General features: G+C 37.6%; 2 protein-coding genes across 10 annotated transcripts in view; both read left to right on the top strand.

Moving 5' to 3' along the window:
• btbd2b (BTB domain containing 2b) overlaps nucleotides 1–8,945 on the top strand; it is a 1,074,195-nt gene extending 1,065,250 nt beyond the window's left edge. The window contains exon 9 of the transcript XR_015479167.1: nucleotides 8,442–8,945. The gene's annotated coding sequence lies outside the window, so the exon portion shown is untranslated. The remainder of the gene's footprint in view (nucleotides 1–8,441) is intronic.
• pip5k1cb (phosphatidylinositol-4-phosphate 5-kinase, type I, gamma b) overlaps nucleotides 1–12,500 on the top strand; it is a 754,787-nt gene that overhangs the window by 103,742 nt on the left and 638,545 nt on the right. For 5 of the 9 annotated variants that reach the window (XM_087238424.1, XM_087238421.1, XM_087238422.1 and 2 more), the window contains 2 exon segments: nucleotides 315–452; nucleotides 8,100–8,385. The exons of 1 other annotated variant lie outside the window; for it this stretch is intronic. In XM_087238424.1, the coding sequence (XP_087094550.1) occupies nucleotides 315–452; nucleotides 8,100–8,385 (424 nt within the window). 9 annotated transcript variants of the gene reach the window in all.

The following is a 12,500-nucleotide window of genomic DNA, read 5'->3' as shown; positions in this document are numbered from 1 at the left end:
TCTAGCTATTAATGTGACAAAGGCAAAGGCGTTCTTTTTGCAACTTTTTTATGGGTCAAAAACAGATCTGAAAGAGAATCATGTGGTTTAATCATGAAATAATTGTGATGCTTTTTTCATTAAACAAGAAGACTGGAAACAATACAATAACAGAAAGAAAAGTCATCATTCTGCCTGATATAAAAGCTTTTTATTTATTTATTTATTTATTTATTTGTTTAATTAATTAATTAATTTATTTATTCATTTATTTGTTTATTTATTTGATGAATTGATTTATTTATTTGTTTGTTTGTTTGTTTATTTCATGGCAGGACTCATGAGGTTGTGGATGTGCATGAAGAAGATCAGCAGACCATCACTGTACAGGTGGAGGTGAAGAGAGAAACAGAAGAAGACGAGGACGACAGAGAGACAGACGCCTCTCAGACACATACTGATCCAGAGACACAGTACGTCAGACACTGCAATACACACACACACACACACACACACACACACACACACACAGTGCAACATCAGCATCTTACTCAGGATTGTTCTGTTTTCACATTCTTAAAGTGACAGTTCAGTGTTCCTTCACTTGTTTTACCAGTTTATATTTCTTTCTCCAGTTGAACACAAGAAGATACTTTGAAGAATGCTGAAAATGTAATCATTAACTTCTATAGTAGAGTTGTCAGCAGGAATGAGTGCACTTACCATTGAAAATTAGTAATTTTATCAATTTCTGAGTGAATAATTTGTGGTCAAATCAAAACAGTTTTATTCAACAGTTGCGTTCATGAAAATAAGAGTTTGGTCACAGAACAACTTTAGGAATAGAAAGATAATACAATTAAATTCAAATACTTTAAAACAAACTATTAATACAAATTTTATATGTTTTTTTAAGCTTCTCTTGATTTTTTTCCTGTATAAATTGCAATATATTTTATATTTCCCCCAACATATTCATTTTGTGGGATGACAAGGTGGCTCAGTGGTTAGCACTGTTGCATCACAGCAAGAAATTGACTGGTTAGAGTCCTGACTGGGTCAGTTGGCATTTCTGTGCCGAGTTTGCATGTTCTCCCCATGTTGGTGTGGGTTTCCTCTGGGTGCTCCAGTTTCCCCCACAATCCAAACACGTGCGCTATAGGGGAATTTGATGAACTAAAGTGGTCATAGTGTATGAGTGTGTGTTTGTGAATGAGTGTGTATGGGTGTTTCCGAGTAGTGGGTTGCAGCTAGAAGGGCATCCGCTGTGTAAAACATATGCCTGAATAGTTGGTGGTTCATTCCACGGTGGCGACCCCTGATGAATAAAGGGACTAAACCGAAGGAAAATTAATAAATGAATATTAATTTGGGTGTACTAATTATTGTTTTTTTTTTTTTGTAAGATTAGTTCTAGTTTTGTTTTTGTTACTGACTAATATAATGTATATGTACAAATATATTATTGTAAAGCATACTGTAGAAAGCATTCATTTAAAAGAGAGATCTGCGAAGGGTGAACTCATTTATGCTAATGATATTCTTCTAAATATCTTCTTATGTGTTCAGCAGAATAAAGAAACTCGTAAAGGTTTGGAACCACAGGAGGGAGAGTAAATAGTGAGAACGTTTTCATTTTGGGGTGAACTATCATTTTAAATACTCTTAAAGGGTTAGTTCACTAACAAATGAAAGTTCTGTTAATTACTCACACTCTTGTTGTTCCAAATAAACGTCAAGTGTAGTTTCTCTCCTAGTTTCTTTTCCTTTATATAAATGACTGAAATTAATGATTCTTGAGGTAAAAAAAATGTACAATTGTGTAAATGTGTTCATGTTCAACAATAAAATTAATACAGAAGCACAAGCTGTAAAAGCCCCACTCTCTTCCAAAAAAAGGGGGTGTGGTTTGGCAGCTCATTTGCATTTAAAGAAACATAAAGGGCCATATACAGCACACAATAATAAATCACCCATGAGGGATTTTTGAGTTTTTCTTAAGATTTCCAGAAAATGAACAAATGGTGCATTTGAGATAAAAGCATCTGCCAAATGCATGACTGTAAATGTATAGGGGATTAATTTTGGGATTTGTTTAGTCCGGCTGTGCATTATCCTTTATCAGCCGTCTCTCTGACTGCATCCTAATTCATGTCATGTTCACGCATATTATGTAAGATTAAGATTATTGCATCCAAAATCATGCTAAAATAGCACGCACAAAGGACTATGTGCCATTTCTGATGGATTTATGGAATACGTTTGTGTTTTTAGGGGCCAAGCACCGTAAGTGCGTAGGCACCTATTGGATCCGTTACGTTCCTATTATTATTATTCTTCTTCTTCCATTTCTTCCGCCAGATTTGAATGGCAGCCCTTATAGGTGTATGCGGGAAAGTTGTATAATTTGGCGCAATGATAGAGGACAGTCTCATCATTAATCAGACCAAATATGAAGTCTGAAAATCAAACTCTCTTGCTCTAAATCTTTTTTCCTCTGATTCCTTGGCTCAGTCCGATTCAAACGCACCCTATGACGTCATTTTCCGTCATTAATTTTTTCGCGCTATTTTAAATTTTTCGAAAAACCTATTTGATTGAACTCGTCCTAGGCCGTTTCACAGATTTACACCCAAATTGAATCACATGATCTACAGACCATGCCAACCAAAAGTTATGGAATTCAAGTTGATTAGACCAACCGTTTTCGTGTAACTTGCGATCAAATTTAACGTAGGACTTGCAAAAATGGACTTGAGGCGATGTCTCCGTAACGCATTCACCGATTCACACCAAACTTGGTGTGTGTTATAACAACTATGGTCTGAGGTTATATGCGGAGTTTTGGCGCACTGCCCCCTAGTGGTCCAGAGATATAAAAAAACTTGCATTTTTGTTTATAACGTCTCAACCTTTCGTCCGAAACTCATAAAACTGGTCTCATTACATCCGGCTGAGCATGTCGAGTCGAATGATGTCTGATTTTCACCGGTCAGCCATTTTGGGCGTCGCCCATTTCGATTTTTGGCCAAAAATGCTATATTTTACCAACATATTCACATATCATTACAAAACATGGTATGCATCTTTAACCCCATGCCCTGAACGTACTCAAAAACTTCTGGAGCAGCGCCACCTTTTGGCCAAAAGTGCTTGGCCCCTTAATTGCTGCTTGCAGCTATATTTACATTTAGATTTAGTCATTTAGCAGACGCTTTTGTCTAAAGTGACTACAATTGAGAAGGAATTAGTCAATTCTGAAAGAAGAGGCAATACACACAAGTGATAGTTGATGCTATCACTGGGGGGTCGGGTTGTTCACCGGGGTTCAGGTGCAGAGACGGGGTTTTTAGTTGTCGTTTGAATGATATTGTTGAATCAGCAGTTTTGGTCTGTTATTACCCAGAAGCCCTCACTGTAGGAGTGTTGTGGTATTCAGGTGTGGATTTGTCCATCTGTGCTGCTGAGCGGCTTTAATGCTGACCATCTGTTCTGAACTCATGCTAAACACTCAAACTCAGCACTTCTGTCACTGCTAATACATCAGGGAAAGACTTGAGGAGTTCTGTTCAGTCTGTCTGTCAGCTTAAACACAGGACTCAGCGATATCAATGTTGGAGTTGTTTTTTTTATATTTCTTAAGAAAATGTCAAGGATGTGAGTCTGTACACTGCAAAAACATGCAGTCCTCACTTTGAGTTATTGTATTGTTTCTAGTCCATATTTAGGGGGGGAAATAAGTATTGAACACATTATCATGTTTTTTCCTGGGAATAATATTTCTAAAGGAGCTGTTGACATGGAATTTAAGCAGATATTGGTAAAAACCCAAACAATACAAACATAAAAATAAAACCATACTAAAACATCTGAGAAATGAGTTGATGACACAGGAGAAAGTGCTGAACTACTGAAATGTGTTCAATACTTTATATACTTTAAAGGTTGTTTTGGTGCTGCAGCTTTAAGACGCCTCTCATATGGAGAATGAAGTCACATGCATTGCTCAGGTGTGAGTGTCAAAATCTTGATGCTTCTGTGGGTCTCGTCTAGAAAATCTGAGCTTTATCTTGTATTTTCTATTGGATTTGCATCAGGTGATTGGCTAGGCCATTCTACAGCTTGATTTTTTTTTCTCTGAAAGCATCTGAGAGTCTCCTTGGCTGTGTTTTGGATCATTGTCTTGCTGAAATGTCCACTCTGGTTTCATCTTTATCCTCCTGCTGATGTAGATATTGGACTGAAGCAGCTGATATTCATTTATACTGAGGAAGGGCTGAGGCTTGTTGAAGAACTACTGAGAGATTTCAGCTGCTGTCTGGGCTTTCCATGTCTTTCTTCATGAGTTCAATACTTTTTCTATGCATCATTTCATTTTATTACACATAACTTCATTTGTAAACTAATTAGATTGTTTTCTTTGCATATATGGATTTCTTTGGTTGTTATCAACATCTGGGGAACATTTCAAGTGAACAGCACCTTTAGAGATATGTGTTCTGAGAAAAATGGTGACGTGTTCAATATTTGTTTTCCCCGCTGTATATACTGTACAAATATTTAAATCAAGAAGCATTTTTATAGGAGTAAAAAATATTGTTTGTTCTACTGAAACTGATCTCAGAGCAGTGTTTTGGTTTGTAGGTTAAGGCAGTGATTTCCAAAATGTTATTTTTAGCTAAAATATTTCAAATAATTTAGCAACACATTTGCTTTACAAAGTGAGGTTGATTAATAGTGAGATGATCTGCAGGTAAATTGCTGAAATATTTAAGTATAACAAACAATGTGATGAATAAAAGTAATTATTTAAAATGATCAATGAAAAATAATTGCACAGCCATATCACCCTGCAGCTCAAGACCTGCTTGAGCCTGCTCAGTACCTGGATGGGAGACCACATGGGAAAACTAGGTTGCTGTTGGAAGTGGTGTTAGTGAGGCCAGCAGGGGGTGCTCAACTTGTCTGTGTGAGTCCTAATGCCCCAGTAAAGTGAAGGGGACACTGCACTGTCAGTGGGCGCCGTCTTTTGGATGAAACATTAAACTCAGCTCCTGACTCTCTGTGGTCATTAAAAATCCCATGGCACCTCTTGTAAAGAGTAGGCAGGGGCGCAACTGCACATTTACTGATGGGTATGCGACTTCAACTTTTGCGTGCCCTTTCAATCCAACTATATTTTATAACAGACAAGTGATAAAATGTGGAAAATATTTCCATCAATAAATTAAAGATATTTTTTCATAAAGATATCAACATGCTCCAAAAAATACAGTTTCGCAGTTCTGAACACAACTGAAATAGTATAAAGTAGTAAAAGGTATAATTACATTAAGCATGTTAAGTCGCAAAGAAATGCATCTCATACCACCCCAAATTTCTTCTCAATTTAATTTTCCCTCACTAAATGATTATAGCACCTTGACTAGCCTTGCTTTTGGACTTTTTGTAGTACATTTGTAAAAAAAAAAATGATAGACATGGGAGTCCTAAAGGGCAAAAAAACATTGCAATTATTTCTCACATGCATACTGTGAGAGTGTAAGGTCTGTCTTTGCAAGAACAATTGACCAAAAGTGCTAAAAGTGAAATAAAAGACTGTCAAATGTTATACGCGTATAAAATGCTGAATAAACATTTTTAACAAATATATATATATATATATATTATTTGAAACATATACTGCATACTCCCTTTTTGCGCCACTGAGAGTAGGGGTGTAACCCCAGTGTCCTGGCTGGATTTCCACCATCGGCCCTTGCACATCCTGGCCTCCTAATCATCCCCATCCACCGAATTGGCTCTATCACTGTCTCTCCACTCCACCAATAGCTGGTGTGTGGTGAAGCACTGGCGCCGTTGTCCTGTGGCTGCCATCACATCATCCAAGTGGATGCTGCACACTAGTGGTGGTGTGGAGAGACCCCCCCTCATGATTGTGAAGCGCTTTGGGTGTATGGCCATACACAATAAATGCACTATATAAATACACATTTCATTACAAATAACTAATATACTACTTAAATATTGCATTTGTCATCGTATTATTATTATATCAAATATTATTTAAAAAAGAATGAAGTAATTATTATTTGTTATTAATGTAATTGTTATATTGATTATATATATAGACAAATATTTCATTTTTACAAACATAAATTACATTTGAAGAGTTCAGATGCAAAAACCTCCAAGTGCCATCTGAAATAGTCTTCTAAAATGAACCTTGTTTTCTCAGACTCCTCTGTGCAGGTTTAGTCATTCACTGTTATGGTATAGAATAGGTTATTTTTATTGTCTTTAATGTAAAATAACTGAAAATAAGCATAGGAGACTAAGAAAAATGCTCATTTTAAATGAAATTTCTTCTGGCACTGGTTTTTGTATCTGAACTCTTCATTTATCCCTCATTAAATAATGCATTTTTATATACAGTTGAAGTCAGAATTATTAGCCCCCCTTTAATTTTTTTTTTATTTTTGAAATATTTTCCAAATGATGTTGAACAGAGCAAGGAAATTTTCACAGAATGTCTGATAATATTTATTTATTCTGGAGAAAGTCTTATTTGTTTTATTTCGGCTAGAATAAAAGCAGTTATTAATTTTTTTTTAAAACATTTTAAGGACAAAATTATTAGAATTATTAGTAAATTATTATTTACTGTCATCATGGCAATGATAAAATAAAAGAATTACTCATTAGCAATGAGTTATTAAAACAATCAAAAATCTGCTCTCCGTTAAACAGAAATTGAGTGAAAAAATAAACTGGGGGGGAATTACTCAGGGGGGCTAATCATTGTGACTTCAACTGTATGTATTATTATATTTATATAAGATGCAATTATTTTTTTACATTTTTTGCAAATAAATACAATGTTTTACCTTTTATTATAATTAATATTAAACTATATTTTAATATTTATATTTATCTCTCGAATAACGTTTATTTTAGTACAATAAAAATAAGAAATTAATTTACATTTTTCAATTACTATGAATAGATTGCCATCACAGTGCTTTTTTATTCTTTCTTTAATTAACATTTTAGATTAAGAGCCACTTACAGTAGAACCTAAAATCCACCATATCCAAAAGAATAATAATAATAATCCAAGAATAAAACATCAGGGCTTAATTTGTGTCGTAACACGCCGGATCCGGCACCCCTGAAATCTGATCTGGCACCTCATTTTAGTGATCCTCCTCCTCAACCGCCCTCCTCCCCCTTCCGCTGTTCACTTTCACTTTCTTCCATGACTCCCCAACCCTCTTCACTTTCGTCAGTGTTACGTCTTACACAAGTCTAGGGGAAAATACAATGAACGCAACAATATTAATTTAAAGAGCACTAAACTGGGACCAGTCACAACACAACAACAAAGAGTAAAGTTCCAAAAGTTTATTTACAAAACCAAACACACAATGTGTTAAGGAAGCTCTAGCTTCAGGAGTGGACTAAAGCCAAAATAACAAACAAAACAGGGTTCTGTCTTGGAGTAAAGCCTCTAAATAAACTACAAGAAAACAATGATGAAAATCAACAACAAAACTACACTGACTCCCTGACTGACCTCAAAACAGGAGAAAAAGTCCAACAAAAAGCTCCTTTCTCAGCATCCTAGTGTTTGGCCTGTGTTTTTATCCCCTCTCACGTCTCCATAGTAATTGAACACAGCTGTGGGAAGTAATCAGCAACCTGCTTGAAACTCAGGAGGGGAGGAGTCAAGGCAACAAAAGAAGAACAGGGAAAAAGACAATTGACACAATATAAACAAAAATAACTTTAAACTACGTCTCTCAACGTAACATCAGCGACACCCCTGCCCCGCCCACTTTCATCAGCGACACCCCTGCCCCGCCCACTTTCATCCGCGACACCCCTGCCCCGCCCACTTTCATCCGCGAGACCCCTCTGCCATCCACCGCACCAACCACCGACCCGTCCCCCGCTCTCCACTTTCGTGTGCGATACCTCTCCATCCTCGGGCAACATGCCGGATCTGTTACCCCGATCTGTTCCGGGACCTCACAATTTACAAATTAAGAACTGCACAACATTGTATGAATTGTTCAGCAAAATCATTTTTGCCCATTATTTCTTGTCTTTTTTTTTAGCATTGCAGCAGAGACGGAGATGGTTCCTCCTCCTCCTGCAGATTCAGACCCTGCTGATGATCTGGAGACTCAAACAGCATCTTCAGCTCCAGATGATCAGGAAAATCCTCCTCCAGCAGACTCCGAGCAGCAGACGCCGGCAGATCCTCCAGAAGCAGAAAGCAGAAGCGCTGAATCAGCAGATGCAAACCCTCAAACGCAGCTTCCCCCAGCGGATCCGCTGTCCCAGAGCCAGAGCCGAGAGTCTCTGGAGGAAGAGCTCGCCGCAAACACTGACATCTACTTCGTAAGTAGAATCATGACTGGAGGATGTTACTTTGACTTTAGCTGTGTTTCCATTAGGGTTGTAACAATATACCGGTATGACGGTTTACCACGATTTGAACGTGCACGATTATCATACCATGAACAATTGCATATCAACGGTTTTAACCCTTAAAGACCGAGACAGCCGCCTGCGGCTAAAAATAAGTATTGCTCTTAAATGTTTAATAACTTTTGATCCGCTGATCCGATTCATACAATTCAAAGATTGGCATAAAGAAGAGAATCTCAGCTTTCCAGTGCGTAACATTCGCGGACTTTCAGAGGCTCCGGAATCAGTGCGATTACGTCATCAAAATTTGACAACGCTGATTTGACAAAGAAACGCTCGTCTGTGTCTCCGGACAAACCTGACATGATACATTGATGCATTGTCCCTCCTCCATGCCCAGATTGGTTCAAACTCGCTATATCACAACCAATAAGCATAGGTTTCGCTTTTGTTTGTGGACCAACAATGAGCTTTTTGAACAACACGGAATGAGAGATAGGCATACATTTCTGTGCGGCTAAATAAAACGCAAAAAAAAAAAAGTTTTGCATGAAATAATTCTCATACTAAGTACTTTTGCATGCACAGCAGCACAGAAACATGACAAAACAGTGACACAGCAAAGACGAACTGCTGCTCTTGCTGTTTTCAAAAGACGCAAATGAAGGTGCAGCTGTTTGTCTGCATTGCAGACAACCATATCCAAATCCATATCCACAGACAACCATATCCATGCTGGCACATAAAACCTAAGGATGTTCCATATTGAATCTAGTTTCGTTATGTAACTATTTATAGTATAGTAAATATTTATATCTATTTTTTACTGAGGATTTGCACCATGTTTATTTGGACTTTATTTGGACTTTGACACATTATTTATTATTTTCTTATTTTTTTATTTGTTCATTGTAAGTGGTGTTGTTTATAGTAACTGAAAATATATTATTTGGAAAAAGTCAAATTTGCTTCACTGTTCTATTATTTTGTAACATTTGTAACATACCGTATACCGCAAAACCGTCAAACCGTGGTATTGTTTTAGACGATTATCATACCGTAAAAAATTCATACCGTTACAACCCTAGTTTCCATCCAATGATGCAAACACAACTTATGTGTAAATCTGGAATATTGCATAAAACATCTGTTTATAGAGCTGCGTTTTTATCCAATGAGAAACAGAAGAGAACTAAATCATCACTTCTTGCTAAAATGGAGCTAATATGAGTCAGAGAAATTTTTAAGAGTTCACTCTTAGCTGATGAATGATTATAAAGCTTGTTTAGCATGCTGTACCGGGAGAGAGCCCTGAGCTCATAAGATCCTCGAGCCCGGGGCTCCCTCCCATTTGCAGAGCGAGAGGGGAGTTTGAGCTCAGGTAGATCTGGAGAACTCCCCTGCTGTAGTAGCTAATGAACATGTAGTGAATGCTCTTAAGAGATAACTACTTACTAGGAGCACGTTCATGGGGCTGATTTGGATTAGTCAATTGACTTAAGTTACATGTTTTTTGACGGTGGGAGGAAATTGGGGAACCCCAGGGGAAACCCACGTGAGCATGGGGAGAACGTGTAAACTCCACACAGAAACAACAGCTGGCTTGGCAAGGACTAGAACCAGAGACGTTTTTTTTTATTTATTTTTTTTTTTATTGGAAGAATATGTACAATTACAGAATGTTTACAAATATATAAAAAAGATCCTCCACATTTTACTTATGCAAAAAATAAAATAAAATAAATTAAAAGACATTAAAACAAAATATTTCCTTCTATAATTATTACTACATGTCTATATGTATATATACATACACATATTTACACACGTACATACAATTTTTCCCTTGGTCTACTTACACAATTTACAGCGTCTACATATGAATATGTAAACCATTATCTGAATTGACAGAGAAAAGAAAAAAAAACTTGGTTATCATTACAGAAGGAAAAGAAGAACAAAATATATACGAACTCAAACAAAATAGATCACAGTATGCAACGAAAATAATACCCTATAATACCCCCCCACCCGTCAGTTTCCGTCTGTAGTGCACACCCGTAAGAAAGATTACTGAAAATGGGAGCTGCCATATGATTTTAACAATATCCGCATAAAACAACTGTTCTGTTTCTCCCATCCAAGTACCTTATGAAAGTTTCCCATATTTTACAAAATTTAGGCTTTTTATTCTGTAAATGGTACCGTATTCTTTCTAAATGGAGTGGAGTGTGTTTGACCAGTGACGTTCTTGCTGTGAGGCAACAGTGCTAAGCACTGGGCCACCGTTCCACCCATCTAGGAAAGCAGGAGGAGCAGGGGTGGAAGGGGGGATTCTAGAAAACGAAGATGGCTGTGATATGGAACTGAGGGTATGTATAGTGACTTAGGAATCGTCTGATTGGTGAATCATAAATTGAATAACGTGGGGCCGGCTGCAAGCAATCATAATTACGCGATCCTCTCCAAATTAGCTTATAAATAAACTTCACTTAGTGCGTTTGGAGAAGCCACTGTGGAGTTTTCTTCTCTAATAAATGAGAAGATGAAACACAATGAACTCCATGTGGTGGCTTTTGGAGGCGAGAGACGCTCTTTGGGAGTGCAGACTAGGGGTTTACAACTTTAGATTTTTGGAAGTCGACTTTCATGTTATCAAAGTCGAGTCAACGTCGACTAGTCGCTGGTGACGTCATCAGCAAAACATAAGATGAAAATGTTTTGCAGCATGCCACAATTTCTGCAGTTTATTTGCAGGAAAGATGTATCCACATGCTGTTTGACAGCTCATAACATGTTGCAAAAAACAATGCAACGTTACCAATGACTAATTGTAGTCACTTTTATTTAGTTAATAATGCAACAAAAGCCCCTTTCACACATACAGACCTTTCCGGAAAATTGCCGGCAGTTTTCCGGAAAGGTATGTGTGAACAGGTCCTTTTTGAAAATACCGGTAAATTCGTTCTGGCTATTTTCCGGAAAGAGAAGTTGTAACATTACCGGCAATTTGCCGGAATGCTGCGCTGTGTGAATGCAGAAGGAAGATTGCCGTAATAAGCGCGTGCACGTCTAGAACGTGCTGACGTGAGACGTCTGCTTTAGCCAATCAGAACAGTCAGACGCATTTACGTCCGCGCGGTTTGTGAGAATAAAAGCCTTTGAATATTTTTCCAGACACATTTAGCTGCTAGAAGTTAGTCAGATCACGTTTATATGTTCTTCTTAATGCCAACTGTGTAAATAATCATCGATGAGATGCTTATGATAAGCCGTTGTTTGTTTACCTTCAAGCTTTGCGTGTGGCTGTGAAACAGCCTGTGAGCGCCTGCACACGCACATATTATGAACATCTCGACATGCGAAAGTGATCCTGCGAAAGTTGTTCACAATATTGATCATCCACAGAGTTTGTAATTTAGTCAAATGTTTACAAACACAAGCGCAGCCGTTTAAAGCTCATTTGTGGTGAATGATGTCAGAATTTACCAGTATTTTGGAATGGATGTGTGAATGCTCTTTTCCGGAAAATTTCCGTAACGTCCTCGCCTGTGTGAACAGCGCTTTTTTCAATATACCGGTAAAGTCGTTCCGGAAATTTTCCAGATATTTACCGGTATCACTGTGTGAAAGTGCTATAGGCACCCAATTTAATTTTACCGCTAAATAAATGCACTCAACACACTGATCACTGCACCTTCTAGTAAGAAAGTAACAATAACAGATATTTTAGTGCAGATTTAATGCGTACATCCTCAACACACAGATTCATGTGGAGGTATTCATAACATGACGTATGAAAGACAAAGGCTATAACGTTGTGTGTTTTTAAAAATGTATTCACATCTTGGCATTTCCATTAAGCTTTTTTTTATGCAATATTCCAAAATCCTCATAAAAGATGTTGGATGGAAACATGCGGTAGCTGCAGACGTGCTCTTTTAAAGTGAGAATTATCTGTCTGCTGTGAGTTTAGGGGCCCTATCATACACCCGGCGCAGTGTGGCGCAAGGCGCGGCGCAGTAGTCTTTTGGTAGTTTCAGCTTGGCGCAAGAGTGGTTTTGAGGCGTTGCGCTACGCTGTTT

Source organism: Danio rerio, chromosome 2, assembly GCF_052040795.2.
Source record: "Danio rerio strain M-AB ecotype USA chromosome 2, GRCz13ab, whole genome shotgun sequence".
In the NCBI taxonomy this organism is placed as follows: domain Eukaryota; kingdom Metazoa; phylum Chordata; class Actinopteri; order Cypriniformes; family Danionidae; genus Danio; species Danio rerio.
This window is presented reverse-complemented; position numbering and strand designations above follow the sequence as displayed.